The 26,438-nt window shown below is 49.1% G+C and overlaps 1 protein-coding gene and 1 pseudogene across 3 annotated transcripts; one reads left to right on the top strand and one right to left on the bottom strand.

Annotated features, from left to right (window-relative positions):
• Positions 1 to 5: 5 nt before the first annotated feature.
• On the top strand, positions 6 to 24,749 carry EMC1 (ER membrane protein complex subunit 1). 3 transcript variants are annotated; one of them, XM_068539039.1, is made up of 23 exons: positions 6 to 164; positions 2,708 to 2,832; positions 3,519 to 3,584; positions 3,825 to 3,918; positions 4,780 to 4,908; positions 5,857 to 5,983; positions 6,534 to 6,683; positions 6,982 to 7,149; positions 7,655 to 7,726; positions 8,083 to 8,145; positions 8,804 to 8,926; positions 9,624 to 9,720; positions 10,056 to 10,175; positions 11,845 to 12,044; positions 12,194 to 12,343; positions 13,677 to 13,838; positions 14,183 to 14,302; positions 17,392 to 17,529; positions 19,397 to 19,570; positions 20,144 to 20,354; positions 21,269 to 21,353; positions 23,045 to 23,174; positions 23,356 to 24,749. In XM_068539039.1, the coding sequence occupies exons 1-23, from the start codon at positions 67 to 69 to the stop codon at positions 23,533 to 23,535; spliced, it is 2,982 nt and encodes a 993-aa protein (XP_068395140.1). In that variant the 5' UTR covers positions 6 to 66; the 3' UTR covers positions 23,536 to 24,749. The 3 variants fall into 3 exon arrangements, with proteins under 3 accessions (XP_068395140.1, XP_068395138.1, XP_068395139.1); XM_068539037.1 differs by having other exon boundaries at positions 7 to 164; positions 10,053 to 10,175; XM_068539038.1 differs by having other exon boundaries at positions 9 to 164; positions 8,086 to 8,145; positions 10,053 to 10,175.
• On the bottom strand, positions 17,097 to 17,214 carry LOC137763173 (small nucleolar RNA SNORA70; annotated as a pseudogene).
• Positions 24,750 to 26,438: the final 1,689 nt, after the last annotated feature.

Raw genomic sequence — 26,438 nt, 5'->3', positions numbered from 1 at the left:
CGCGGAGGCGGAGCCTGCGGCCCAGTGCATGCCGGGCCGGCGGCGGGCCGAGCCCGGGCTGCCATCATGGCGGCGGCGGTGGAGGCTTCACGATTCTGGCTCTGGGCTGCCCTGCTCATCCCTGCGGCCGCGGTCTACGAAGACCAAGTGGGCAAGTTTGATTGGTGCGTACGTGGGGGACCTATTCGGGAAATATTTTCCCACTACTTGTCTTCTGTCTAAAAGGATGGGGGGTGGTTACCATGCAGCACGGCCGGCTGCATAACTTGAGGGGCCCAGGGGAAAATGAAATGTGAGACCCCTTGTTCAAAAATTAAGAGTTTTAAGGTGGCGACGGCAGAGCATTAAACCGAGAGTTGGAGGCCCTTCTGAGCCAGTCCCTGTGCGACTGTACAGGTCGCAAGCCCGTGAAGCGGGCTCTGCCATCCGGGCATGCCTGAGGTTTTGGTCACAGGTCACTCTTCTCCTCCTCCATCAGGCCCCATTTCTGTGACTGTCAGGTTTCTGATCTACTAGGTGTCAGACGTCGACAGCCCTCAGTGAACGCCGTCTTTCCCCACCCCTCTAGCCCAACCCTGTCATGGGCTCAGAACAGGACCACCCAAGACTCACATCAGCCTTGAGGTGCCATTCATTCTTTCCCTCACTCACTGGCTCACTCATTCACTCTTCTTTCATTCACTAACTTTCATTCATTCACTCACTTTTCATTCAGTCTCTTATTCAGTCACTCATTCACACATTCAGTCGCTCATTCACTCACTCATTCATTCACTCACCCACCCCTTCCTTAAGGCCATGGAGTTGGCTCACTTTTGCTTGAATGTCAATTTGCCACTTAAGCATTGTGCAATCTTGGGAAAATGACTTAACCACTCTGTGCCTTGGTTTCTTTATCTGTAAAATGGGTTTACTAGTAGTCCATTACCTCTTTCAGTAGTTGTAAGGATGAAAAAGACAATTCTTTTAAATTACTCAACACAGTGCCTGGCTCACTGAGTACAATCAGTTTGTTACCAATAATTACTATTGAGGGAACACTTTATCCTTCCAAGCCCAGCTCCTCTGTGAAGTCTTTTCTGTATCAGACAAATTAATTCGCATGTTTGTTGAGTGCCTGTTGTGGGTCAACAATCATTCTAGGTGCTGTGGACACAGAGATGGAAAGGAGCTCAGTCTAGGGGGGGGCAGATATATAAGTTATGTGATATAAGACAGTGTGACAAATGCAACATGAGTCACATTTTTAATGATGTGGGCAGATGCTCACAATATAATATGTACAGCTGACTCTTGAACAACGCAGGGGCTGAGGGTGCTGACCTTCCCTGTGGTCAAAAATTGAGCATAACCTATGGTAAGCCCTCTGTATCTGCAGTTCTACATCCGCAGATTCAACCAACCACAGACTGTGTAGTTTTGTAGTATTTACTGTAGAAAACAACCAGCGTACATGTGGACTTGGGCAGTTCAAACCTGTGTTGTACGAGGGTTAACTGTATATATTACATATGTACAGCATGTGATTCCAATTTAGCAGAATCCTAGGTATATCCAATTTATAAATTGAGAAGTAAACAGAAGGAAATACACCAAAATGTTGAAAAGTTTATGGTTGAAGAAAAAAAGTTCATGGATGGTGGTATTTTAGGCATTTTTTCTTCTTTTTTATACCTTTATGTTTTCTACCAGAAGCAGGCATTACTTTTATAGTCCAGATAAAAGATAACAGCATTTTAAAAAAGAGCATGGGATTTAGACTAAGAAGTTCTTAATTTTGCATTCTAGTTCCGATAGTAATTTGTTGACCTCAACGGACTTTGGTTTACTCACCTGTAAAATGAGAGTGATATTATTTGTCCTATGTACTTCATAAAGTGTTCAGTAACTACAGTGAGATTAAAATATGTGGAAATGCAGATAGAAACTGTCAAATGTCATATAAACCTTTCTCTCTATACTAGTGTAGTTTCTTCTTTTTAAAAATAATTAGGCCAAACAACATAACAAGGGAAATTCAGTGTAAATGTCAGGTGTTTAATTTGCTAGAGGTTGTAATTCATGAACAGCAATATGCAACACACCTCCTCTGTACTTGGTAGTATGCCTCAGGAAGCTAAGTACTTTCACTTTATGCTTAGATTAGAGTGTTGAAAGCGATGGGGTATATTCCAAGGAAAGTATGCGTAATGAGTCAGATGGATCCTGAACATAGCGTGGGCTAGAACAGGCTGCAGAGAACAAAGGCCTGACCCTGATCTATCAAGTTTTGTAAGAATATTTGCATAATTTTTCTCCAAAGGTCAATGAAAATAGAAGGAGAAGTTGGATTGTATGCTCTTCTCTCATGTGTAATGTGAGTGTCTAGTCTCACTATTAATGAGTACAGAGAGGACTGTAATTTTGTTCTAGTGGGATTTAGGCCAGGTGCTCTTTTGGGTGTTCCTTATCTTGAGATAAACAAGTGCTTGCATTTAGAAGGAAGACTGTTGTATTTCTCATCGATTAGGGTGTATTCTCTCTTCTTCTTCCCATTGCCTGGAAATCTTGCTTTTGGTCAGATCTCTTCGTTAACAAACATTTCTCATGCGTCCTGAGATAGTTATGATGGTGATAACCTCATGTATTTGTGCAGTTGTCTTTTTCCAGAGCGTTTTGTGCAGTGATGGTTTTGGCCCCTTCCATTTCCCTGTACTCTTTCCTTTAGGAGACAGCAGTATGTTGGGAAACTCAAGTTTGCCTCCTTGGAATTTTCCCCTGGATCCAAGAAGTTGGTTGTGGCCACAGAGAAGAATGTGATTGCAGCATTGAATTCTCGAACTGGGGAGATCTGTGAGTGAACTGTGTAGAGGGGTAGCTGGGGATGGCGTGGCTGCCTGTAGTAGATCCAGGATGCCCTGTGGCTTGTGAAGGCTGCGTGGCTGATTCCCCACTTGGGGACAAGTTGGCCAAAGGTTGCATCTCTTACTGGATCCTGATCATTTTTTTTTGTTTTTTTTTTGTTTTTTGGTCTTGTCAGCTTTGAATATTTGACGTATTCCTATAACTGGCCTTTGAGTTTATTTCCTCAGCCCAAGTCCTGACTGTTCTTAAATAAGATATTGCTGCAAAAAAGGCGTTATTCTATTTTGCACTAGTTTTGGATGTGCCCCTCCCCCCCATTACTTATGTTGCTTTTATGGATGTTTGTAGGCATTAAAATCATGGAAATGTAATTTACAGCCACTACTTTTCTTGTGAGTCGTATGGATTTTGTACATTTTGTCATTGTCCGTTCATATGTTTGATGGGGTGGTGGTGGGGATGGGAAGTGCGGAGACCTCAGATTGGGACATTAGGGGCTCCCCTCATTAACCAGTGAGTGGGAGTGGATCATTGCCAGTTAGCTGTAATCCTTCCCTCCCTTGAAGTAAAATTGGGCACTTCTGTGCAAACGAAGGCCTCTTCGGTCCTCTCCTGCCTCGCTTCTTGGATGCCTTGTTGTGGTTCATAGTAACGTCGACTCTCCTGTCTCTCAGTGTGGCGCCATGTTGACAAGGGCACAGTGGAAGGGGCAGTGGATGCCATGCTGCTCTGTGGACAGGGTAGGTAGAGTCCTGCTTTGTCCCTATGATGGCGTCGGCTCCCTCTCCTCTTTCCTTGGTTCCTTCCTTTGTTCAGGGTCTGGTAGTGAATGGAGTAGGGGTGTTCCCAACAGGAAAGGACCGGCATAGTTTCTGTTTGCACTTATACATTAGAGGTGAGGCCACTGCTCACAGACCCTAGGAGGCTACAGACAGAGCATCAGTTTGGGAGATGATCTCACGTGGTTTTTTCTCTTCCAGATGCAATCACCGTGTCCAATGGAGGCCGGATCATGCGCTCCTGGGAGACTAACATCGGGGGCCTGAACTGGGAGATTACCTTAGACAGTGGCAGGTAGGGGGGAAGAAGCTGAATTTCATCTTGGTTTGGTTAAAGGCTTTGCTGGAACACAGATCTGCATAGGTGGCAACTCTGGGCCTTTTGGCTTTTTTCCCAGGGGGAAAAACCACTGAAGAGCCAGAGAGCATCAAACCCCCAGTTTTTGATGTTCTTGAGGTTATGGGACACATGTGCTTACTCAGCCAGCATTTACTGAGCACCTGTTAGATGCAGAGCTCTGTGCTGGGTGCAGTGTTCATTCTTGTATTGACTGCTTTTCCTAATCTCACCATGACACAAGAGCTTTGCAGTGTTCTAGGTATAAGGACGTGATATAACACATCTAGTGTTTTAATTTTATGTTTAAGAACAGTTGGAGCTACTGTTACATCTTTGTTAAAGTTGTTTAAATTATAGGGTTTACTTGCATTAGCTTATACATCTTCTGGTAGTAATTCACTTGGTAAGTACTTGGGGAGCCCCCAGGCAGTGGGAACCCACTTGTGAATGTGAGATAGTTTCCGTCATCAAGGAACTCATCATCAGTTGGGTGAGGCGGGCATGCAGCCCGCTAATGACAGAAATCTCTGATGGCTGCCACGGTAGAGGGTAGGCCTGGTTGCTGTGAGGTCCCAGGGGAAGGAGGGAACAACCCTTAGGAGATTCACAGGGTTTTCAGGGAAACAGTACAGCCAAGTGGCTGAAAGTACCGTCTCTCAAGTCAGCTAGTGGAAAGCAGAGCCAAGATTAGGATCCAGATGGATTTGACCCCAAAACCTGTTTCATTACCTACCGAGCTGTGGTGGTTGTGTTCCAGATTGTCCAGCCTGAGGCTCAGGAGGCTCTGGGCAGCGCTCACCCCGTCCCTGTGCTCAGTTTCCAGGCGCTTGGGCTGGTAGGCCTGCAGGAGTCGGTGAGGTACATTGCGGTCCTGAAGAAGACCACTCTTGCCCTCCATCACCTCTCCAGTGGGCACCTAAAGTGGGTGGAACATCTCCCGGAAAGGTAAGGCTGCCTTCCCCCCAGGTGACGGCTACCTCCTGCTCTCTACAAGCCCGCCTTTCTCCTTGGGGCTTGAAGCGTTTGCTTTGACTCAGGCTTACCTTAAGTTGGCATCCTGTGTAGCGTGTTGGGCTCACTAGCTCTAGGCCTGAATTCCAAGGCTGTGGCTGCCTCTGGAGTTTCCTTTGCAGTGAGGAGAAAACTCTCCATCTGGGCATGAGAGCCAGTCAAGCAAGGGGAGTGGCTCATTCGCTCACTCACTTTGGCAGGGACCCCAAACTCAAATTCCTATGGGGGGACTTCCCTGGTGGCACATTGGTTAAGAGTATGCCTGCCAATGCAGGGGACGCAGGTTCGAGCCCTGCTCCGGGAAGATCCCACATGCCGCGGAGCAACTAAGCCCGTGCGCCACAACTACTGAAGCCCGTGCGCCTAGAGCCCGTGCTTCACAACAAGAGAAGCCACCGCAATGAGAAGCCCGTGCACCACAGCAAAGAGTAGCCCCCGCGCACCACAGCTAGAGAAAGCTTAGCGCAGCAACAAAGACCCAATGCAGCCAAAAAAAAACAAAAATTACTATGGGGCCAGGTGTATAGCAATCATGAGCAAAGCAGGCCCTGTGGGGATTATGGGGAGCTGCAGTGTGCCTGGCCTACCTCGAGGGGGCAGCCTTACTCAGCTGATTGGTGCCCTGTAGGAACGTAAGTAGGCCTAGTGTTACTATGTCTCACTTTTTAAGAAAAAACTAGAAATCTTGTTCTTACATGTTAAATCTCAGGTCTAAATGTTGACAATGAATGCAAATTTTTTTTAAAAAGCTGTGAGCCAAACAAAACCGATTTGCGACTGCTAGTTTGTGACATCCTTGTGGCCTGGTTTTGGAAGACCCCTGAGGATACCCCTGTCCTGTGGCTAAAGCTGTTTCTCCCTGCTTTTCCTTCCCTCTCTCAGTGACAGCATCCATTACCAGATGGTGTATTCCTACGGCTCTGGGGTAGTGTGGGCCCTTGGAGTTGTTCCCTTCAGCCATGTGAACATTGTCAAGTTTAACGTGGAAGATGGAGAGATTGTTCAGCAGGTATGGTCTGGCTCGAGGAGCCTCGTGAACTGTGGAGGGGAATAGAGTCCTTCTTTGCCCTGGGGACCAGGGAATTCGGCTGGGTGGATGCAAAAGCCATTCATGGTCCCTGATTCTGGGCACTTGGAGGCTGCCTTCGGCTCATCAAGCATTTATTTAAAGCCCTCACATTTGCACATGGTGCTATCCTGGGGTGGCTAAAAAAATTGCATAGATCTGTTCATTGCCTGCAAGTATCTTATAAGATAATACTGTAAGGTTGTAATAGGAAGCCATGTATGACAACTATAGCAGAGAAATGCTTATCCGAAATGTCAAGTATTAAAAAGGATCTAGTATATTTTTCAAATGACCAGAAAGCCAATCCTGATTGTCTCCAGCTTCGGAGCTCTGGGAGGCTGGGTGGGATGGGGAGAACTCCTTCGGAACCCACCAGGAAGAACCTCTGAGCTTAGGCCCCCCAGTGGGATCCAGTGCTGACGTAGCTTATGAGCTGAGAGGGAAATGTGAAAATCCCCATGAGCCTCCTGTTCTGATGTCTTTCCTGCAGGTCAGGGTGTCGACTCCCTGGCTGCAAAGTCTCACCAGAGCCTGCGGTGTGGTGGATGAGGCGGTCCTGGTATGCCCTGACCCGAGCTCACGGTCCCTCCAGACCTTGGCCCTGGAGACGGAGTGGGAGTTGAGGCAGATCCCGCTGCAGGTGAGAGGACGCGTCCCCTGGTGCGAGGCATTGCTTTTGCTGCTTAGAAAAGCCTTTCTCCCAGTGTCGCTGCTTCCTTCCTGAGGCTTGGCAGCCCTTGGGAGGTCAGGCCTCTGGCTGAACTGGTATGAGAAGAAATGGGCCACTCTCCTCTTTGGATAACCTGAATGGGAGCTTCTGGAGCCACATGCCGTGGCCTCGTTACCCTCACTGGCAAAGTGGGGCAGAGGCTACCAGCCTGGGACGATCAGTGACTTGTCTGCTTCTGGCTCTTATCCTTTTTCTTCTTGTCTCCCAGTCTCTTGACCTAGAATTTGCAAGTGAATTCCAACCCCGGGTCCTGCCTACACAGCCCAACCCAGTGGATCCTACTCGGGCCCAGTTCTTCCTGCAGCTGTCTCCAAGCCACTATGCGCTGCTGCACTACCACCACGGCGTCCTGAGTCTGCTCAAAAACTTCCCACAGGTAACTGGAGGCAGCAGGGTTTGCTAGGATTCAGGAGGATCTAGCTGAGATATGGATGCTAGAAATCCCTGCCTTTGAATCTGGAGATATTTGCTCAAGCAAGAAGACATCTTTCCATGAGTGGTTTGAGAGGGGTTAGCCTTAGAGCAGAATTGGAATTTTTTCTTTTTTTTTTCTGAGAGTTACAGAGGATTTTTAGAGTAAAACTGGTGCCTTCCTAAGTCCACAGGAGAGTGGGCACGTTAATCAGAGGTTGCCTATAGATACTAAGAGCAGCATGGGATGCAGGATTCACCTGTGCCTGTGTTGGAGGTCGGCGAGAGGGCTGTGTTCAGCTGTGGCTGCAATGGGGCCCCCCTGCTCTCAAATGCCCTGGCCGTTATGCTCCAAAGTTGGGAGTATTTTCAACTCCAAGGCCAAGGGTCCTTCCTGTGGAGGTGACTTAGAGAAGGCTGCTGGCTAGGACAGGCCCTATGTAGGATCTGACACCTTGCTTTATCCGCAGACTGCCCTAGTGAGCTTTGCCACGACCGGGGAGAAGACGGTGGCTGCAGTCATGACCTGTCGGAATGAGGCGGTGAGTATCGGGAATAACAGCACGTGGGGTTGTCCTTCCTTATCTTTGCTAGGAGCCCTGAGAACCAAAAGTCTGGGCATATTCACCTAGTCAGTTTGAACCCGGGGGCAGGAGGCTGTTGAGCAATATCTCACCTCATCTGTAGGGCTTTCTGCACACCTTTGTCCCCAGGAATGGGACGACCTCATGTTCATCTGGGACTGTTCAGGGTTGTGTAGGCTTTGTGGGCAGAAATGGGAAATGGGATTTGCCTTCTTCCAAGGGCTGAGAAGACATAGAAGTGAAAGCTTCATTTTGGTGACCAGGAAGTGACCCTTTGGCTGAATTTTCTCCTTTTTTCCTTCTCTTTTCCCTAGCAGAAGCCTAGCAGTTCTGAAGATGGGTCAACGGGGAGCTTTTCGGAGAAGTCTGGTCCACAGGTAGGGTGTGGCGTTGGGCAGCATGCCAGACCAGAGACACAGGAGGCCCCCCAGTGAAGCTGAGGGAGCAACCAGGGCTGTGAGCTGGTCTCCTGGAGTTCTCAGCCTCAAACGGGCTTTTCTAAGTTCAGTAAATTAAACCATGTTTCTCTTGATCATTTTTAGTTGGGAGATTAGAAAGTAGAATCCCTAGAATCTGTTCTTAACTACTTTCTCCTCTGGCCTCCATCTCTCCATGTCTTGTGGGGTCCTGGCTGGTGGAGTTGAGTGGTAGTCTGAGCAGTTGCACTGAAGCAGAGTGTGGGACCCTGGCCAGAGGCTCCAGTTTCTGCTGTGGCTTCCATCTCCTAAGTGTTTCCCAAGGGGGTTGTGATTTCCCTGCCTACAGTCTTACTAACTCTTTGGGAAGTCTCTGCTACACTGTACTGGCTTCCTTCTGGAACAAGTATGTGTAGTGATTACAATTTTTTTTATTTACTCAGACACCTTATTTCTGCCTTAAGACTTAGCTTTTCTATTTTATGTCCCTTTGCGTACGTTTCCTCTCCTGGCCTGGGTCCTTCTCCAGGGTATTTGCTCCCCCCCTCCCCCCCCGCCCAGATTCTTGGACTTCCTTTTGGGGGATCCCTGTAGTTGACCCTTGCTGTCTGTACCCTAGGACTCGCTGGCTTGCTTCAACCAGACCTACACCATTAACCTCTACTTAATGGAGACAGGTCGGCGGCTGCTCGACACCACCATCACCTTTAGCCTGGAACAGAACGGCACTCGGCCAGAGCGGGTGAGTCGGGGCTTGTGGGCTTCTCAGCCTGGGGCTTTCTTTTGTTGGGGTCACTTCACAGCGATGGGTCCCAGAGTAGGATTCTCTGGACGTGGACTCTAGTTCTACCTGAGCCACTGACTGTGAATAACAGTAAAAGCAGGTACCATTTAAGCCAAGTCGTCAGTGAGCCGGGCTCCGCGCTACGCTTTTTTACCTACACACTGCTTGATTTAACCCTCTCAGCAGCCATGTGGTTATTACTGCCCTCGTTTTATAAGCGAGGCAAGTGTGCCTGGTGAGATTCAGGACCCTATCCAGAGTCGCTGCCCGACATTGCCTCTGTGCACGTTCAGTGGTGTTCCTCAGCCTCTCTGGGCTGTGGCTTCTTCGTCTCTAAAACGGAAAGTCTAATCCGGGCCTCCTGCTCGCTTTGTGGGGTGTTTTCGGTGCAAGATGAATGATGTGGTAGCCGAGAAGTACTCAGGTTCCTTCATGGAGAGGGCCTGAGCTAGCGCCTAGCACTGTTGCTGTGTCAGCTCCTAAGAATACGTGATGTCTAATTGGAGTCCAGGTAAGAGCTGTATTGTTTGGACATCCAGTAATGCCGTGACCTAGACTTCTGACAACTCCTCATGCTTTGAATCTTGGGGTCTGGTGCTCTGAGAGGCATCTGGATTCTTGCTGACTGCAGTGGGCTTGACTGTTTGGTTTATAGATGTACATCCAGGTCTTCCTGAAGAAGGATGACTCCGTGGGCTACCGGGCCTTGGTACAGACGGAGGATCACCTGCTACTTTTCCTGCAGCAGCTGGGTGAGTGGACCTCATCAACCCATTTTTTTTTAGGCCTGTCCATGAGTTCCATTCAGACTCTTTATTTGGGGCTGTGAACAGGCTTCTGGGAAAGATTCAAGTGGAGTGTATCCTGAATATTTTTTTCCAGAGCCATATGTCACCTGCCTTTGAAAAATTCCTTAGCATTCTTGGGAGACAGAACTTCCCTCACTTGACCTCCTGATTCCAGCCCCTTGCCCTGCCATTTCTCTTTTTGGCACAAGAGGTGTGGTGGTCCCTGAGTCACCGAGAAGAGTCCCTTCAGGGGACGAGGGAGGTGGGCCTGACTTTTGTAACCTTGGTTTCTGCAGCAGGGAGGGTGGTGTTGTGGAGCCGCGAGGAGTCCCTGGCCGAGGCCGTGTGCCTGGAGATGGTGGACCTCCCCCTGACGGGGGCGCAGGCCGAGCTGGAAGGGGAATTTGGCAAGAAGGCAGGTATGAACTGAGGGGGCTGGGAAGCAGAGCTGCCGGTGCGGGTGCTCTGGGACTGGGCTTGGTAGTCGCACCACAGGAGATGCTGTCTCACGTGTCCCTGGCTTCCTGGACTCACCTGTTTTGCCGGTCTGTTCTGAACTAGCTCTGTGACCAGTTTCTGGTGTGTTTGTGGCCCTCTGGTTTATGTAGCCGTTCTTCTATCTGAAAGGAGTGACCTGTGACTTCCTCTAGGGAAAGATGCTGATGAAAAAGAATCTTAACTTAGTGTAGTAATAGCTACCCTTGTCTGGGTACCTAAGATCTGCCAGGCACCATGTCAGGCACTATATACCCATTGTCCCCAAAGCAACAGCCACACCTTTCCAGAGAGCGTGACCGGGCTGGTCAGTTACTGTGGTAATAGGCCAGTGCCCTCTGAGACCAGCCATGGTCCCAGCACCCAGGATGAACTCGGTTCACTCTCCTCTGATTGAGTCCTGTCCCCTCCTCCCTCCATCCGTTCGTCTAGCTAGCCAGGTGGTGTTTACTGAGGGCCTGCTCTGGGCCAGGCACCCTGCTAGGCACTGCAGGTTTCTTAAACCGAGGATTAATTTGACTTTACTATTTATTTCCGCTGCCTGGATCCAGCCATTCAAGGTAAAACCTGCTTCCTGCTGCCTTTTTGCTCATTGCCTGCCCACACGGCTAGCTTTTGGTTAATTATTTATTTTCCCTGACTTGCATGAATGAGGTATATGCCGTGTGTGTGTGGACTGCTATGCCTGTGACTCATCCTGTTTGCCTCTCACTTCCCTTCCTTGAGCTGAGGTTAATGGAAAAGCGGATAAGCAAAGGCACCGCTCCTTTTCAGGGAGCACTTACCCTGTACCCCACCCCTTGGGAAATCCTGTATGTACATCATGTGGTCTAATCTTGGCAACAGCCCGATGGGTTACTTGCCATTTTACAGATGAGGAGCCAGAGGCTAAAAGGTTAAGTACATTTCTCCAGGTCATCCAGGTGGTAAGAAGTGGAGCTGGGATTTTAATCCAGGTCTGCCAGACTCCAGGGGCCATGCTTTTTACCATGCTACCTTGCTCTGGGGACCAGTCTAGTCTCTGGAGGAGACTTGAGGGTGGTAGCCTCATGGATGGAGGAAGGGGTGGAGTGAAAGAGAGCCCTGGGAATGGGTTGAGAGTAGGTTAGATGGGTGCAGACTAAACCGTTGACAGTGTAGGCCTAAAGCAGCGGGAAATGGAGGTGCCTGTCCGTGACACACACACACCTGCACCCTGGTACCCCCGCACCCCGCCCTCTTCCGGCTTTGTCATGGCGCCCGGAAGCCTCCCTCTGGCCGTTCTACACGTGGGGTTGTGGTGGAGTCATTCACAGCATGGCTGCATCCTGCATGGCTGACCCCTGCCCTCTTAGTCTCCTATTCCAAGATTTCAGGCCGGTGAAGTGCTGAGAGCCAGGTGAGTAGGTTTTGGGTTCCTGCATGGCTGTGTCTGAGTGTGAGACCGTTGGCGTCGCCACAGGACCGCCCCTGGGGCTTGTGGCCTTTGGCGTGGATGACTCGAGTGCTCCACAGAGGGAGAGGGCCCTCCTTAGGAAGAGGAGGTGCCCCCTTGCTGGAAACACCTGGTCTGATGAGTGAGCCTCAGCTGCGTTACCTTTCCCTTGACACCAGACGGCTTATTGGGCATGTTCCTGAAACGCCTCTCGTCCCAGCTCATCCTGCTGCAGGCATGGACCTCCCACCTCTGGAAAATGTTTTACGATGCTCGGAAGCCCCGGAGTCAGATTAAGAATGAGATCAACATTGACACCCTGGCCAGGGATGAATTCAACCTGCAGAAGATGATGGTGATGGTGACGGCCTCAGGCAAGGTGAGAGGGGCTTAAGCCAAACCTTCTGAGGTTTCGGGAGTGGGGAACAAAAAGCCTTTGGAAGGGGATCGCGCCGGTTCTAGTTTTCAAGGATAGAACTAGTTTTGGGGTTTACCTTTCTAGTAGTGAGCCAGGTATTTATTTTGCAGCTTTTTGGCATTGAGAGCAGCTCTGGCACCATCCTGTGGAAACAGTATCTCCCCAGCGTCAAGCCAGACTCCTCCTTTAAACTGATGGTCCAGAGGACTACTGCCCATTTCCCCCACCCCCCGCAGTGCACCCTCCTGGTGAAGGACAAGGTGAGGCCGCTACCTCTCATCTGAGCCAACGTGGGTGTGGTTTTTGGTGTTTTGTAACTTAAGTTCCTCCTAGGCCTTTGGAATTCTCTGAGAGTTAAAGGCAGGTAGTCAGGGCTTAGAGCTCTGTTTCTTCCTTTTTTGCCTGAGTGGAGGACCTTCCGGGGCCCATGTGGAAGTGACTGTAGGGTAGGTGTGATGTCACCAGGTCACTAGTAAGCCAGCTCCGCTTCTTCCCAGACACGGGCGGCTGTCGGTACCTGGATGGCTGTTTGCTCTTCTCCAGGTGGTGGAGGGCAGGACACAAAACTGTTTATGTCTCTGACTCCCGGGAGCAGATGGCTTTTTGCAGATTCATTCTGCCATCATCAGAAAGGGGACTTGCGGGGAGGGTGGGATGAATTGGGAGATTGGGGCTGACATACATACACTATTGATACTATGTATAAAATAGATAACTAATGAGAACCTACTGTATAGCACAGGGAACTCTGCTTAATGCTCTGTGGTGACCTAAATGGGAAGGAAATCCGAAAAAGAGGGAATGTATGTATACGTATAGCTGATTCACTTTGCCGTACAGTAGAAACTAACACAACATTGTAAAGCAACTATATTCCAATAAAAATTAAAAAAAAAAAAAAGGGACTTGGTAGATAGTCTCTGGAATGGCTGCCATGGGGTTGCTGAGTTGGTCCTTGACTTTTTTGCTTATTCCTCAGTGTGACCCATTCTTGCTTAGCTTTGGGGCTAGAGGCAGTTAAACTTTTTTTTTTTTTTTTTTTTTAAATTAATTAATTAATTAATTATTTTGGCTGCATTGGGTCTTCGTTGCTGCACGCGGGCTTTCTCCAGTTGCGGCGAGCGGGGGCTACTCTTCGTTGCGGTGCGTGGGCTTTTTATTGCGGTGGCTTCTCTTGTCACGGGGCACGGACTCTAGGCACACGGGCTTCAGTAGTTATGGCACATGGGCTCAGTAGTTGTGGCTTGTGGGCTCTAGAGCACAGGCTCAGTAGTTGTGACACCTGGGCTTTGTTGCTCCGTGGCATGTGGGATCTTCCCAGACCAGGGCTCGAACCCGTGTCCCCTGCATTGGCAGGCTGATTCTTAACCACTGCACCACCAGGGAAGTCCCAGAGGCAGTTAAACTTTTATCCTTTTGACACATCAGCCTTCAGACATTTTCACCTTTAGCCAAGACTTTATTTTCCGCAAGGAGGGCAAAGACTAGGGAATCTGCCGTAGCTGAGCTCAAGTCCCAGCGTTCCAGGTTTACCCCTAGGACTTGCATTCTTTTCACGTTGCTGGAGGCTGACCGTTTGCTTGCCCATTTCAGGAGACGGGAATGAGTTCGCTCTATGTCTTCAATCCCATTTTTGGGAAGTGGAGTCAGGTGGCCCCCCCAGTGCTGAAGCGCCCCATCTTGCAATCATTGCTTCTCCCCATCATGGATCAAGACTATGCCAAGGTGCTGCTGTTGATAGATGATGAGTACAAGGTATGCCGTCTGCAGAGTGGCTGCAGAACTGCCCAGCCTATCAGGTGTGGGAGCGGGGTGCTCAGACAGCCGCTCGAGGGCCCCAGATGGGAGCCGTCTGCTGTCAGCACTCATTTGGGCTTGAAGGGCATCTCTAAGCGACTCGATTGCTCTTTCTGCACTTGTGAAAACTCGGACTCTTAACAGAACTCAATTTAAGCCCTGATTGAGTTTAGTAGACTTTAATTCTTTTAAGATTTGCTGTTTCTTTTCTTAAGGCCCTCTTTAACAGGAAACAGTAATGAGTCTGGAGAAACTGTGCTTAGAGATTCCTTTTCCCTTAACTCTTTCCTGGGGTTTTCAAGGTCACAGCTTTCCCGGCCACTCGGAATGTCTTGCGACAGCTCCATGAGCTCGCCCCTTCCATCTTCTTCTATTTGGTGGACGCGGACCAGGGACGGCTGTGTGGCTATCGACTTCGAAAGGTAGGAGGGGGCATCCTGGCAGGCCCCTTTGTGGGAGGGGTGTAGATGTTTCCTCGTTATTTGGCTAAGGAGTGAATTATGCTATTCATTGTGTTGTAAACTTAGAGAGCATAATCCTGATGTCAAAGGCAGTCATTTTCATCTATTCCATGGCAGGCGCGGTTCTAGCTGCCGTGGAAGGAGCAGCGCACAACAGTCTCTGCCCCCGTGGAGCTTTCATTCCTCATCCCTCTCCTATAGCAGGGAGAAGCGGCGTTTTCTCCATTCTTAGAAGGGCGGGAGGTGGGAATGGTGATTGAACAATAGTACTTTCTATATGAAGATGGTGTTATTGATCCACTCTTATTTTTTTCTTTTCATTTTTCTTTTTTTTTATTTTTGGCTGCGTTGGGTCCTCGTTGCTGTGCGCGGGCTTTCTCAAGTTGAGGCGAGCGGTGGCTACTCTTTGTTGCGATGCGGTGGCTTCTCTGTTGCAGAGCACGGGCTCTAGGCGGCATGGGCTTCAGTAGTTGTGGCACGTGGGCTCAGTAGTTGTGGCTTGCAGGCTCTAGAGCGCAGGCTCAGTAGTTGTGGCGCACGGGCTTAGTTGCTCCGTGGCATGTGGGATCTTCTCGGACCAGGGCTCGAACCCATGTCCCCTGCATTGGCAGGCGGATTCTTAACCACTGCGCCACCAGGGAAGTCCCTATTGATCCACTCTTGATTGAATGTGCGCTTTGAATTTTATTTCTAGAAATGGGATCGACTTACTCTGATCCTGACATACTTGAGTCCAGTGCTTGCAAACAGTGATTCACACTGGCTCTGAAGTCCAGCTCTGAGCTTCACAAGGGCTGGCCTTGGCTCCGATAGCAGGGCTGTGTAGAGGGGTAATTTGTGGCGTACTCCCCAGAGGGCCCTCCCATCTTGTCTGTAAGGCCTTTGGAGGGACACCACAGCATAGAGGTTAAGAGCTTGGACCTGGCTGCTTGTGCGGGAAACCTAGTTTTATTTATCACTTACCCATTTTGTGTCCTTGGGCAGATGACTTCTCTCTGATCCTGTTTTCTCGTCTGTAAAACAAAATGGTAATAGTACTGTATCAGAGGGTTGTTGTGAGGAGTTGGCGAGTTGTTGTTGGGGAGTTGGTTTATGTAAGTCACATAAAGCAGTGCCTGCTACACAGTAAATGCCATCCAAGTTTTACCTGCTGCTGTTTAAAAAATGCAGTGTCCTTTCCTGACATTCTGTAACAGCTAATCTTTAGCATAAATAGCATAGGAAATGGTCTGTCCAGAAAACGTGCTGTTTACCCTGTGGGTGAAAAAATACTGTCCTTCTGAGTTGATGAAAAGGGGACCTTGAAAGAGACAGTTCTTTTTGGATAGAAGGACATGACTTGGAGTGTGGGTGTCATCGTAAAGATGGTGGGGGGATGGCAAAGGAGGCAGAGCTCACATGGGAAGTCAGCCATGTGAGGGGTGGTCTTCCAGTCTCTGACCTCCAGTGGGCTCACTGGTGACCTTGCTCTCTGGGAAGGTTTTAGTGAATTCTAATGTTTTCACAGGTGTCCTTGGTAACGGAGCCTTATATGTTCTTAATAAAAATTTTTATTATTTCAAAAACATTTAAATTTCAAAAAAATTTAACACATGAGTACGTTCTCACAGTATAAGATTAAACTGATACAGAGGTACAGGAGCAAGATGTGAACGGGCCCTTTCAGGCCCATTGCCAGCTGCTTCCCTGGATGGAATGCCTTTCAGTGGCCTGCATGCCTTCCCCTGTCCTGTCTCTGCCTCTGTGTCTATAGTGCTGGATAAACAGCTTACAGACCACACAGACATGCGCTTCACGTATATTCTTTCTTACCTGAAATGGAATTGACCTATATTTAACTAATAGGAAATCTGCTTTTTTCACTTTGTGTGTCTTCTACCTCATTATTTTGTTAAACCCATATCTTATTAAAATATAATACTGAGAAAAGCGCAAAATCCCGAGGTTACTGCTCAGTGGCCCTTCACAAAAGGAACACACATGTGTACACGGCAGTCACATCAGGAAGCAGTTTAGCACCAGCGCCCTGGGAAGCCCTTGTGCCCCTTTCCAGTCACTACCCCCACCCCCTCACCCCCCAGGGCTCCGTGTAATTCCACAGTGTGGATGTGTAATAATGCATTTAACCACACAGTTTTATTGGTTTCTTTTGACTGTAAAGAACGTTTCTTGTAATATTTTGAGGTCCCCGCCAGCTTAGTAATTCACTGCTGGCTCTGTGTACAGGGAACTTAGATTTTAGTAATAAGTGGTAAATTTTCTTTGAATTATTCTTACTCAGATAAACAATGGGATACTATTAAATATTCCTCTCCTTTCTCACTGGCTTTAGTATCTTTCCGTTTTTTGACAAGAAGTAGGGTTTATTGGTGACGTGAGTGAGGAGGGGCTGCTCCAAGGCTCCCATGAGTGCAGGGCCCGCCATGTGTACAGGGCGCCACAGATTAGGGGTGTACTTGACCGCACAGCCATCCGGGAGGAGCTGCTTTTCAGCCACCAAGTCTTCAAATTCATCTCTATTACACTTAGTAAAGCCATGCTTCTTGGAGATGTGGATCTTCTGGCAGCCAGGGAACTTGAACTTGGCTCCATGTTGGGCCTCAGTCACATGTTCCTTGTTCTGCAGCTTGGTGCAGATGGATATGACGACTTGGCTGGCCACTGGGCCCTGGGGCTTTCCTAAGGCACCTCGCAGGGCTGTCTGGAGCCTAGACTGGGGACAGCATGAGGTCAGACATGAATGTCCACTGGAGAGGACCGTCTCCCAGGTCCCCTCGGGCAGCCCAGACAAGCACCTGGTGCCTCCACTGCCCAGGAGGCTGCTGTTTGCAGCCGAAGCACACTGGGCTTTACTAGTTTTCTTACTTGAGCTGAGAGTTCCAAACTTCTTCCCAAAGTAGATCCGTATTGCTGCCTCTCTGGGAGCTCTGATCCCTGTTCCCTCCCGCACAGAGGCCCCAGCTGAACTGCAGGACGTGTCTAGCCACAGCTGTCGCGGGTCTAAGGGTACCTTCCTGATGACCAGTGCTGGCTCTTTTGCCCCACCCCAGGATCTCACCACTGAGCTGAGTTGGGAGCTAACCATTCCCCCGGAGGTGCAGCGCATCGTCCAGGTGAAGGGGAAGCGCAGCAGCGAGCACGTTCACTCGCAGGGCCGAGTGATGGGGGACCGAAGCGTGCTCTACAAGGTACGGCCAGCCATCTGGCGTAGCATAGAGAAGCACGGGGTGTAATTCTGGCTCTGGGATTTGGTGGCTGTGGGACCTTGAGTGAGTCATTTAATCCCTCTGAGCCTTAATTTACTGTCTGTGAAATGGGCATGATATGCTCTTCTCCTAGGATTGTTGTGATGATCACATGAGGCACTCATGCTTAGCATAGTGCCAGGCATATATGGCCACTACCCAGTAGATGTTAGCTGTTATTTTTAGTGGTAGTACTGATAGACCTTTCTGGGGTTAAACCTTAGTCGATCCATCAGAAACTCCATCTCTGTGATCCAACACTCTAGTTAGTGGTGAGGGCGGGGAGACGGAGAGGTGACTAGTCGGTTGCAGAGCTGTCCTATGAGGGAATGTAATCATTGTGGTGACGAACATGAATTACAGCCTCTGGCAGAGCAGAGACTGAGTTGGAGGAGGAGGCGTAATAGAACAGGGCAACACGACCAAGGAACTCGACAGGGCAGCCGCTTCACTAAGCGTGAGGCAGAGCGCAAGCCTCCAGTTGGACGGTCCAGGTTCAGACTTGCTGTTCATCGTGGGAAACTTGCTTAGGCTTCTTGAACTTCCCTTTTTTTTTTTTTTAATTTGGCCATGCCACGCAGCTTGCGGGATCTTAGTTCCCTGACCAGGGATTGAACCCGCGCCCTCGGCAGTGAAAGCGCGGAGTCTTAACCACTGGACCACCAGGGAATTCCCAGGAGTAGGGCTTTTTGGATTCATATTTGTTGTGGAGATTTTTTGCCTGCTTTGTTGAGACTAGACTATAGCGGGCCGAGGAGGGGAGCAGGCAGACAGGCTGCTGTGATAATCCAGGTGAGGTGATGGCGGCTTCAGCTGGGTTGGTTGGGGGAGGTGAGATGGGATCAGATTCTGGATACTTGTGAAGGTAGAACCAATAGGATATGCTGATGGATGGGGTGCTTGTATCTGTGTTAGAGAGAAAGGAGTCAAGGACGACTCAGAGGTCCCAGGTGTAAGACACTGACACTCGGGAGGCCTTGTGGGGAGCAGGTTTTATCAGGGGTAGAACAGGAGTTCAGTTTGGGGCATGTCAAGTTTGAGATGAGACACCAAAGAAGTGATACTGATATGGCGGTCCGTTAATCAAGTCTGGAGTTCAGGGAGAGGTCTGGCTTGGATATGTAAACTCAGGCGATGCCAGCACCTGTAGATGGTGTGAAAGCCACAAGATTGGCTGAGATCACCATGAGAGCGAGTGTAGACAGAAACGTCCAGAGACTGGGGAGTGGAGGAGGGACCCACAGACGGGGCTGAGAAGGAGTGGCCGAGACAGGCAGAAGGAAAACCAGGGCACGGGTGTCCTGGACGCCAGGTAGAGAAGGTGTCTCAAGAAGGGAGTGATCACCTGTGTCACCTGGTACTAGTCGCTCAAGTCAGATAAGAACTGAGACCCATCCATTGGTGTGGTGGTAGGAGGGCACTGGTGGAGAGTCATCGTGTTGCTGGACCCATGTCCTTCCATCACTGATTGGGTCGGCCCGGGTTGTATCTTGAGTTACCGTTTGCTTGCCTGTGACTTGAGCAAGTTGCTTAACTACTTCAAGACATTTCATCTGTGAAACGTGGATAGTGACAGCTATTTACAGGGTTGTTTACGGGATTCAATGAAATGATGGAGGCAAAGTCCCTGGCGTGGCCCCCAGCCTCCAGCAGACACTGAACGAGTGCAGCAATGAGGCCCTCTAAACAGGAAGCTCTTCCAACCAGAAAACCCTCTTCCTCTGTCAGCCGGAGAGCTCTGGGCCTGCCTCCCCGCCGCTCATGATATGCCGCTGTGGTTCTGAAGGAGCTTTCCTCTCCGTCTCCCCAGAGCCTGAACCCCAACCTGCTGGCTGTGGTGACAGAGAGCACAGATGTTCACCACGAGCGCACCTTCATCGGCATCTTCCTTGTGGACGGCGTCACCGGGCGCATCATCCACTCCTCCGTGCAGAGGAAGGCCAAGGGCCCCGTCCACATCGTGCACGCAGAGAACTGGGTGGTGGTAAGGCGTGGCGTGTGAACTCAGGGCACCCCCAGGGGCCTGACGTAGCATGAGAGTACGTGGCTGGTCTCCCTGCAGTCTAAATCCTTTCCTTGCCTATTGTTCCAGAAACCAGTTGCTACTTTGCGTTTTCATAGAATTCAAAACTCCTGGCTGGCAGCAGTGGGTGCTGGGTAGGGGGTTGGGCTCAGGAATCAGACTGCCTGTTCTTCCATTTCCTGACTGTACAACCTTGAACTAGTTACTGAAGCTTTCTGTGTTGTATTATATATGAAATAGGGGTAACAACAGTCACCTTTATTTGAGTTTAGAACAACGCCTGGCATGTAGTAAGCGCTCAGATGTTAGCTATTATTCTTCTGACTTCTAAGAATCTTGAGAATTCCTTTGTCTTGTGGTGAACTTGGATAGTCTAGGTACAGCTACCCTGAAGGTTAGTAAACTTGGTAGCAGGAAGGAAGCTAGGGTGCTGGTTGTTTCTTTTCTTCCTGGATGTGCCTTTGTATGTATGTTCCCCTTTCCAGCTGAACCAGCAGCTGAGCCCCAAGCAGCCCCCTCCTCTTCTCTCTGCAGTACCAGTACTGGAACACCAAGGCCCGGCGCAACGAGTTCACCGCGCTGGAGCTCTACGAGGGCACCGAGCAGTACAACGCCACGGCCTTCAGCTCCCTGGACCGCCCGCAGCTGCCCCAGGTCCTCCAGCAGTCCTACATCTTCCCCTCCGCCATCAGTGCCATGGAGGCCACCATCACCGAGCGGGGCATCACCAGCCGACACCTGCTCAGTGAGTGGCCGGGTCCCTTCAGGCAGCCGCACTGAAGGATGGAGCCGGGATCAGTGAGGAGGGCTTTATATCCGCAGAAAAATTTCCCTAGTCTGGCTTTGCCGTCCGTAAAAGAGCTGACACATCCCTCCTTGTCCTTGTTTCTGATGAACCACTTTCATGTCTCTGTTCTGTTTTCACCTCGTTTGGAAAGTTGAGCCCTGATACCATACCCAACAGGTAGCCTGTGCAGATGGGCTGCAGAAACTGGCAAGGTATTAGGGTCTCATCTTCATTAGTTCAAGTTCAGGACTCAACTAGACAGGTCGCTCTGTCTAGTTGATTTTACCAAAGACATTTGGGACTGTCAGATTTGACAGGCACTTGGTATTACTATTTTACCCTCAAATATGAGGAAGGCAGACTGCTTGGTAATTTCCCGAGTTTAATTCCCACCATTCCTGAAACCGCTGGGATCTCATGTTGCCCGGTCCTCCGGCTGCCCTCCCCCCACCCCCATCCCCCACCAGCGTCACTGCTTCAGCTGCCCATAGGCTCCTGTTTGGCTGACAGCGAGGAGACCTGCTTAGCTGGGGCGGGTATTGCTGGAGGAAAGGAGGAGGATGAAGAGATCCAAGTGGGTTTCCATGCTCTTCTCTTTCATCATTTCCCAGTTCTTGAGTCTAGCTCTTTATTTTCTGATGTCTCAGGATGATATGTGAAGAAACTCGTATCTTGAAAAGTGGGAACCTTCATTCAGACCCAGATGTATTGGATTATTGTTTTTGGCCATTTAAGGGAGCCTCAGTGACCCATTTTTTTGGTTTTAAACTCTATTTCAGTTTTTGTGATAAGGACATTTTTGTAAGTAGCCCTAATCGGGGATCAGGTCAGTGTGAACACTCACTTCTGTTGACTTGTTTCTGTGTATGTAGTTGGGCTGCCTTCCGGAGCAATTCTTTCCCTTCCTAAGGCCTTGCTGGATCCCCGCCGGCCCGAGATCCCAACAGAACAAAGCAGGTGAGACCCTTGTGGGTAGTGCTGAAGGCTGTGACCTTAAGGAACTTGGCATCTTGATTACGTCTGGTCCTTGGTCTGCTATGCACTGTCCTGCTCTGCTGGGGATGTGGCAGTGAACACATCTGCCCTCATGGAGCTTGCATTCCGGTGGGGGCGACGAGGTGGATAATAAATAAGATAAACAAGTGAAATAATGCTGTATTAGTGTGCTTGTAAATGGCAAGGAGAAAAAAACTAAGAAGGGGTGGGGTCTAGGAAGGGTGTGGAGCGGTGCAACTTGAGAGGGTGGCCTGGGAAAGCCCCTCAGAAAAGGTGACATTTGAGAAAAGACTTGAGGGAGGTAAGAAGCTGGCCTTGTGGATGTCGAAGGAGAATGTTCCAGGCAGAGGGAACAGCCGTCACAAGTGCCCTGAGATCATGTCTGGTAAGTTACAGGGAGGGCTGGAGGCCACTGCGGCTGGAGCAGCCAATGGTGGGGACACTGGGAAATGAGGTGAGGGAGGTGCTGGGGCCTGGGTCACATGGGAAGCCAATAGCTGTCGGTGTTCGTTTTCTTTTTTTTGGCTGCATTGGGTCTTTGTTGCTGCGCGCGAGCTTTCTCTAGTTGCGGCGAGCAGGGGTTACTCTTCGTTGTGGTGCGTGGGCTTCTCATTGCAGTGGCTTCTCTTGTTGCGGAGCACGGGCTCTAGGCGCGTGGGCTCAGTAGTTGTGGCACGTGGGCTGAGTAGTTGTGGCATGCGGGCTCTAGAGCGCAGGCTCAGCAGTTGTGGCACACGGTCTTAGTTGCTCTGCAGCATGTGGGATTTTCCTGGACCAGGGCTTGAACCCGTGTCCCCTGCATTGGCAGGTGGATTCTTAACCACTGCGCCACCAGGGAAGTCCTAGTTTTCATTTTTGTGTTTCCAGCCATCATCTCTGCGTATTTTCTTGCCTCCATCCCGAATTCTCTTCCCGGAGGGGTGTGAGGAGCTGTGGGCAGGGCGAGGAGGCAGTAGATGTGTCTTTGGACGTAGGGAAGGGAGGACGGTTTGGAGCGGGGGGAGGTTAAAGCTGGTGGACTGAGGTACTCTGGAGTGAAGAGCAGGAACTGGCCTACTGGCTCGATGTTTTGGTTTTAAAATGGCCCTTTCTTCCTCTAGTGTGAAATACTGGTCATCTGTGGTTTCGGTTTTTTTTTATTTATTTATTTATTTATTTATGGCTGTGTTGGGTCTTCGTTTCTGTGCGAGGGCTTTCTCTAGTTGCGGCAAATGGGGGCCACTCTTCATCTCGGTGCGCGGTGCGGGGCCTCTCACTATCGCGGCCTCTCTTGTTGCGGAGCACAGGCTCCAGACGCGCAGGCTCAGTAATTGCGGCTCACAGGCTTAGTTGCTCCGCGGCATGTGGGATCTTCCCAGACCAGGGCTCGAACCGGTGTCCCCTGCATTGGCAGGCAGATTCTCAACCACTGCACCACCAGGGAAGCCCTGGTTTCGTTTTTTTTTAGATTCAAAACGAGGTAGGAATCCAGATCTGTCTTACTCTCCATACAGCTTTTTTTCTTGCAGCCCTTCCTAACATTCCCTGATGCACATAGACCTTGGAAGAAGATATGAGGCTGATACGTGGCCTGGAAGCCTCCCAGGGCTCAAGGCAGCCAGGAGATCCCCTTACAGCAGTTTTGAATGCTGATCCTGGTTGATGTTTTGCAGAGAGGAGAACCTGATCCCGTACTCTCCAGACGTACAGATCCACGCAGAGCGGTTCATCAACTATAACCAGACAGTTTCTCGAATGCGAGGTATCTATACAGCTCCCTCGGGCCTGGAGTCCACTTGTTTGGTGAGTAGAGCCCCAGCCCGGCCTGTGCCACCTCGTCCACAGCCACCCTGCGCGACACCTGCTCTTTCTTTCACCCTTGGGAAAACAGCTGAAGGGTCTGTTTCCTTTGTGACCGGAGTTTGTGGTTGTGGCGGATCACTGGTGCCTTTCTTACGGATTTCTCATTCCCTCTGCCTTCCAGGTTGTGGCCTACGGTTTGGACATTTACCAAACTCGAGTCTACCCATCCAAACAGTTTGATGTCCTGAAGGACGACTATGACTATGTGCTAATCAGCAGCGTCCTCTTTGGTCTGGTCTTTGCCACCATGATCACTAAGAGACTGGCACAGGTGAAACTCCTGAATCGTGCCTGGCGGTAAAGACCTGAGACCCACTACCAGAGAGCAGAGAGCCCAGGGGAGTGAGGGTCAGGCAAGAAGCTGCAGCTGCAGTTTGACAGGTCAGGGGAGGATGTGTGTTGGACACTCATCTCAGTTAAGAGCTCTTTGGAAGAAGATGGGCTCTCGTGGAGACTCCTTTTGGGATACGTCGCATGCAGAGTCATTGGTGGTGGATGGAGGCTGAACTCACTCTCTCAGCCGAGATCTCAAAGCATCCTGATGGACTTTCCCCCGGAGTCCCAAGGCCATCGCCGTTTCCCTTCTGTGCCCATCCATGAATGTTGTGTTTTTTTTAAGACCTCCAACAGATTTTTCTCTTTTGTGAGGCCTGTTTAAATTGATGTTGGTTTGCCTTCTGTTTCCCGGGTGTATCTGGAAAGCCTTCTGATTGTTTCCCTGCTCCTTGCTTCAAAGTCAGAAGTGAACGCTTATTGACAACTCCACCTTATAGGTGCATTTGCTGTTTTACACTGGGGAGAAAGAAGAGCCATCCTTAGCTGAAGTTTGAGGACTGATGCAGCCTCTCATGGCTTCTCTCCAAAGTAACTTTGGGTCGAGGAGTCTATGTGTGTGTCGAAACTTGCCTCTCGTTTCATGCTCCCATTCATCAATGGGCCACCCAGTCTTAGATTCAGTTTATTGAAAGCCAAGTGCATAATACCATCTTGGTTTGTTGGTCATTGTCGTCCAAGCTTTTTGCCTCAGATATGTCGGAGCTGAGGCCTTTTCAATACTACTGAATTGTCTGAACCTTGAAGAGATTTCAAGGGAGGAAGGCAAATCTCCCTGTTTCACAGTCCCTCATAATCTCTGATTTCGCCCACAAGCTGGTCTAGCCATCTTAGAACCTAGGTAGAGAAAGTTGGTCTTTTTTAAGAACCTCATTATTTTTAGTTATAAATTAATGTATGGGTTACTCTACTTCTCTTAAAATGAGCAGATTTTAAATCTTATCTTTAAAAAAAGAAGAGAGAAAAGGGTAGGGGTAGGAAACTGGCATCTTGTGGGTAGCATTGTTGATTGGCTGGGCTGTTGTCTCTGCTACAAACTAAAGATGTCCTAAAAATTTTCCCTTGTTCATGGATTTGGGGAATGATGGCGTTTTTCTTTACTGTGAAGAATGAAATGTACAGAGAGCCCTGTTGGGAGAGAGATACGTTTAAGTGTTTGAATAAAGTGAGTGACGAATGACATTGTTCAGGTCCTTTTTTGTGGCTTTGGAACATCATATTGAGGCTACTTCTGCATTGGAGGGGGACAGAAAGCTGTGCAGAAATGGAGTGAGTGCAGTATTTTAATTGGGAAACATGCCAATTTAATGTAAGTGTTGTGTTATTTAAAAAAAATTTTTTCTTTCTGTGGTCATATGCTGGTGGTAGAGAAGGAAGAGAAGTGAGAATAATTTTACTTTAAAATAAAATTGTGAAATTGATTTTTAATGAATGAATGAACATCTGAGTATCTCCAGAAAAAACAGGCATCTATTCATCCTGACTCAAGGCATACATATTTTGTTTAAAGTGATCTGAGAGATGGGAATAAGTACAACTTAAAAAAATTCTGCCCTAGTTTTGAGAAAACCTGGCTGGAATTTTGCCTGTCCTAAATAAATGTGTGCAAGCTGCATCATTAACTATTACCTTGCTGCCTGCTCTGCTTACACGGCCCAATAAGTCTGCTAGATTCTAGTTTTCATTTACCCATGTATGTGCCAGAATCTGAAAGAACAAGCTGATGGGAGGGAAGTTATCTGCCTTTTCATAAAAGTCCCTCTATTTCAGCTTTAATCATAACTATTTTACTGAAAGTTACCTCAAAGCAGGCAGTTAAAATAGCTAATGCTAACAGCATGGTCAGATCTAAGTCTTCTTAGTTCTCAACCTTTCTTAATCTCAAAGCAGCACTTGCTTCTGACCAGCTATGCTCAGCCTCTACCCATGGCCTTTGACACTGCTTCCTCTCAGATCTCTGATGTGTTTTCTTTCTTTCTTTTTTTTTTTAAAGACACCAATTGTACTTGAACATTTGTTACTTTTTTTTTTTTTTTAATTAATTAATTTATTTATTTATGGCTGTGTTGGGTCTTCGTTTCTGTGCAAGGGCCTTCTCCGGTTGTGGCAAGGGGGGGGCCGCTCCTCATCGCGGTGCGCGAGCCTCTCACCATCGTGGCCTCTCTCGTTGCGGAGCACAGGCTCCAGACACGCAGGCTCAGCAGTTGTGGCTCACGGGCCCAGTTGCTCCGCAGCACGCGGGATCTTCCCAGACCAGGGCTCGAACCCGTGTCCCCCGCATCAGCAGGCAGACTCCCAACCACTGCGCCACCAGGGAAGCCCCTTTCTTTTTTTTGGCCGCGCCGCCTGCAGTGGAAGCGAGAAGTCCTAACCACTGGACTGCCAGGAATTCCTGTCTGATGTGTTTTCTTGTCCTCGTCTTTTTCTGTGTGTATCCCTAGAGCCATGTGTTTTCCCCTGCCTTCATTAAATAGGTTAATTTGGGCGCCCCCTGGAGTGTTTCACTTAGAGAAGTAAGTTCTTCAGTAGTTTTTAATGTCATTTTTTTATTAGTTTGGTCAGCACACAAGATCTTTTGGTGTAAAATTTTGCCATTGAATAGTATTTAATGATTCTCAGTCCCTGTTGGGAATAATGTAGAATGGTTTGTGGCTATTGCTGTAATTTCTCCTTAGCATTTGACTCTGGACAGTAATCAGTAATTGGGGAACGTGCGTGAATTAAATATAGAATTGTGGTTAGAATGTTCGGGATCAGTAAGGGCCTTTTTAAATTTTGATAATTTTTTTGGAAGAGGGGTTTAAGAAATAATGTGTTATGCCCCACTGATCCTCTTAAAATTATAACCTATTGATTTAACACCACTTTAAA

Source organism: Eschrichtius robustus, chromosome 3 (genome assembly GCF_028021215.1).
Source record: "Eschrichtius robustus isolate mEscRob2 chromosome 3, mEscRob2.pri, whole genome shotgun sequence".
Taxonomy (NCBI): domain Eukaryota; kingdom Metazoa; phylum Chordata; class Mammalia; order Artiodactyla; family Eschrichtiidae; genus Eschrichtius; species Eschrichtius robustus.
The sequence above is the reverse complement of the archived record's forward strand: the minus strand, read 5'-3'. Positions and strand labels throughout refer to the sequence as shown.